The 4,187-nt window shown below is 36.9% G+C and overlaps 1 protein-coding gene across 1 annotated transcript; it reads left to right on the forward strand.

Annotated features, from left to right (window-relative positions):
* Positions 1-2,355: 2,355 nt before the first annotated feature.
* On the forward strand, positions 2,356-3,891 carry LOC122041188 (GDSL esterase/lipase At4g01130-like). Its single transcript, XM_042600795.1, has 3 exons — positions 2,356-3,027; positions 3,106-3,251; positions 3,316-3,891. Exons 1-3 carry the CDS (start codon positions 2,592-2,594, stop codon positions 3,856-3,858), a joined length of 1,125 nt encoding a protein of 374 aa, XP_042456729.1. The 5' UTR covers positions 2,356-2,591; the 3' UTR covers positions 3,859-3,891.
* Positions 3,892-4,187: the final 296 nt, after the last annotated feature.

The raw sequence follows: 4,187 nt of genomic DNA on the forward strand, positions 1-4,187 counted from the left end.
AGTCTAAACTCATATGATTTTTTTTTGTCTTTATCCAAAATGTCTTATATTAATAGAGATATCTTCCCTTACAAGTCTATGATCATTTTAATTGTTAGAGCTAAAAAAATTCAGAGATCTTATGATATCATTCATTTTGAATTTAAATCCTTATGATTTTATTTTTAAGATCTATTCAAAAGATTTTATACTAATAGAGATATCTGTTCCTATAAGTTCATGATTATTTTATGTGTTTTTAATATGAAACTTTTGTTTACAACTATTACAATCCAACAACTTTATGTTCTACATTTAATTTATATATTTATTATTATATATTTAATAAACTTTTTAATTTATATTTATGTTTCATACTATTAATTTTTTTTTTAAATTCCCAGATGAGACAGTCGCACCTCCTCACAATTATATGTTTGCACGGAGAAGAGTGGGGCAATAAAACAGGTATACTACCTATTCTCCCTTTATCTTTATCTTTATCTTTATCTTTATCTTTATCTTTGAAGATAAAAAAAGTTGAAACATGTGTTAATGGAAATTAAATATATAAAATTATAAAAATATTTTTATTTTTTAAATTAGATATTAATTTGATTGAAAATTAATATTTTTAAATATGAATAAAATTGGGAAAAAATATATAGTGATTATCTTTCCTTCCTTGCCCCCTAAATTGATATGTATAAAAATATTTCTTTCACATCAAAAGAATTTTAAAACTTACCCATTCTTACAATTTTTCTTATTTTTTTTTATTCATTCCTTTCCAATTAAGGTATAAATTCACCAGCTTAATTAATTAGAAGTTGATAAATTTATCATAGATATTAATTTTCACTGGATGAAGAAAAATTTAAAAATAGATTGTGAGGTGCTTCCCTTAGTTTCCCTTATCTTCCCTCATCTCCTCCTAATAATCCTTAGTTCTACTTCCTTCTACATGATCTATTTTTTTCTTCTTAACTCCGAGAGATACATTTAAGATGATATAAATATATACTTAGATGACCAATAAATATTTCAATTAGACAATATGAAATTATGACAAATACATATATTAAATGAGAAAGAGGAAGACAAAAAAGATTTAGTTAGTAATAATAAAATAAAATAAAATTTATTTAAATATAGATAATAATATAGTAAGATAGTCCAATAATATATAAAAAAAATTTATATAGTCAATCCACTATAATGAAACTATTATTCTGGTATCCATACTACATTTGCTCATTCCACTGAGTGAAATAAATTATATAGATTTTATTCTATTTTGAGTCTTTTTTTTTTATTGAAGTTGTGAAGAGCACCCTTTTTTATTTATCATCAAAAGGGATATAGATGAAATGTATGAGATGCCCTTATAATAATAAATGATAAATAAATATGATTCTAATAAAAGGGTCACCCTTTTGAACCTCACCCATAAAATTATAGTAAAGGATAAAGTCATTAAATAACATAGGAGGATCATATAATTTAATATATTTGCCGTTACTTGGAATGAGCTGGATGTGCCGAGGCGTATGTAGGGAGGAGATAGATGAAAAGTATGAGTAGGAATTGTTAGCTTGCCTGACACAAATTTAAATATATAATATAAGAAATTTTAAATATTTAATTTTTAGAATTGATTAATTTCAGAGATGATTAAATTAATTACATAAAATTTTTTTTATTGATCATCAGGGTAAATTAAAAGTATTAATAAACATCCATCCAAATGACTAATGTCTTTAAATTTATCATCCCATTAAAAAAAATCTTTGTAATATACGGTAATTAAAATTCAAATATTAAAATTTTAATTAATCACTTAAACCATCTGTAACCACTACATACTAGCCCGAGCTCAAATATAAACACTAACGGTAGCAATTGCATCATTGACCAGAAAGATCAGAAATCACATATTGAAGCCTGCGTGAAACACGCCCGTAAAAAGAATCTCTATCACGACGACGGATCCAGCGCTGCAAATCCACTGCTTCACAGTGGACCTTCACCAGCTGTCAAAACTTGTCTCAATCCTGCCGCTTATCTGTTTGGACGGGGTGGAACGGTTCGGTAACGGATGGGAAACAGAGGATAAGTAATATACTCATGCACTCTTTATTTGAGAGAGAGGAAGCTTGAAACATGTGTTAAAAGGGAATTATAAAAATATCTTTATTTTTTAAATTAAATATTAATTTGATTAAGAATTAATATTTAAAATAGAAATAAAAAATATATATTAGATTTTTCTTTCCCTTCCTTATATTAATAAATTAATATATAGAAAAACCTTCTTTTAATAGATAAAGAAGATTAAAGCTTATTAATTCTTATATTTCATTTTCCTTAGTTTATTCTTCTCCAAAATAAAGTTTAAATTCACCGGCAGGACGAATTTACAATAATAAGACAAGGACATATGTTTTGGGAAAACAACTCATCACGTTTCTTAGCCATTTGATCGACTTTCAGATGACCGTGGTTACATCCTTTCCTGGGAGACGTAAGTCCTCCTTGATCCCTAGTCCTCCCTTCCACGTGATCTCTTCTCCACTTCTCCACTCCATCCACAACACTTCACCATCATCTTCATGCGGACCTTCCTCCTCCTTCTCCTCCTTTCCTGCTTGGCCGTGCCCGCCGCCGAAGCCAAATGCGCATTCCCAGCTATCTTCAACTTCGGCGACTCCAACTCTGACACCGGAGGCTTCTGGGCCGCCTTCCCGGCTCAGCCCGGCCCCTTCGGCATGACCTACTTCAAGGCTCCCGCCGGCCGTGCCTCCGACGGCCGCCTCGTCATCGACTTCCTGGCCTCCGCTCTCGGGCTCCCGTTCCTGAGTCCGTACCTGAAGTCGATCGGGTCGAACTTCAGGCACGGCGCCAACTTCGCGACGCTGGCGTCGACGGTGCTCCTTCCTAACACGTCCCTGTTCGTCACCGGCATCAGCCCCTTCTCGCTGGGGATTCAACTCAACCAGATGAAGGATCTCCGGACTCAATCCATCCGCGCCGCCTCCACAAGAAACGGTATACGACGGACTGATTCAAATCAAATTATATAAATCGATCGCTCTAATTGATATTGAACTTGCCTTTGCAGAGCAGCTTCCTCCGAGCTCTGTTTCAGTGAAGCACTTTACACCTTCGACATCGGCCAGAACGATTTCACCTCCCAACTCGCATTGCTGGGGATCGCCGGAGTGAGGCAGTTCCTCCTCCAAGTCGCGTCTCAGATCGCGTGGTCCATCAAGGTAAGTAGAACACTTTCCCCTTTCCATTTTCCATGGAAACTTCATTTGCATTCATGGCGTGCAGGAGATTTATGAGACGGTAGGAGGGCGCACATTTATGGTCTTCAACCTCGCTCCCATCGGCTGCTATCCGTCTTTCCTATCAGAGCTACCGCACAATAGCTCAGATCTGGACGTCTATGGCTGCATGACGTCCTACAACAATGCCGTCGCCGATTACAATGATCTGCTGAACGATACTCTCCAGTATGTGCGAAGCTCGATGCCGGCTGCCACCATCGTCTTCGTGGACACCCATTCTGTGAAACTGGAGCTCTTCCGGAATCCCAGGAGCCATGGCCTTCTTCACGGGATCAGAGCTTGCTGCGGGAGTGGCGGAGGGGCTTACAATTTTGACGGCCGGGTGTTGTGTGGGAACAGCAAGGTGATCGACGGGAAGACGGTGACTGCGACGGCGTGCGGAGATCCGGAGAATTACGTGAGCTGGGACGGGATCCATGCGACGGAGGCTGCGAATAAGAGGGTAGCTTGGAGCGTGCTCAGCGGCGCGTACTTCTATCCTCGCTTCCCTCTCTCGCAGCTCTGTGACCTGCAGCCAATAGGTTGATTAATATTCAATAAAATCTATTCGAGATCGTCAGAATCTACTGCAGAACTATTTTTAGATCTACTTGCGGCGACGGCCGCCAACGAGAGACATCTCAGTGATCATCAGTGTTTGCTTAGTGACACGGCTGTTGCTTTCGAACTCCACTTGTCCAGTGGACAATGATCGTCTTGAATTATCGGTCAAAGTCAAAATAAAGCGGAGGCTCATTTAACTCAGTCCAAAGACTCACGTTTGTTCAATAACATATCAATTTTTAAAATCTCTTTATCAGACCCAATACCAATTCACTCTCGACGCTAGTTTACTACTGGATACTGGCACCGGGT

This window comes from Zingiber officinale, chromosome 2A, assembly GCF_018446385.1.
Source record: "Zingiber officinale cultivar Zhangliang chromosome 2A, Zo_v1.1, whole genome shotgun sequence".
In the NCBI taxonomy this organism is placed as follows: Eukaryota; Viridiplantae; Streptophyta; class Magnoliopsida; order Zingiberales; family Zingiberaceae; genus Zingiber; species Zingiber officinale.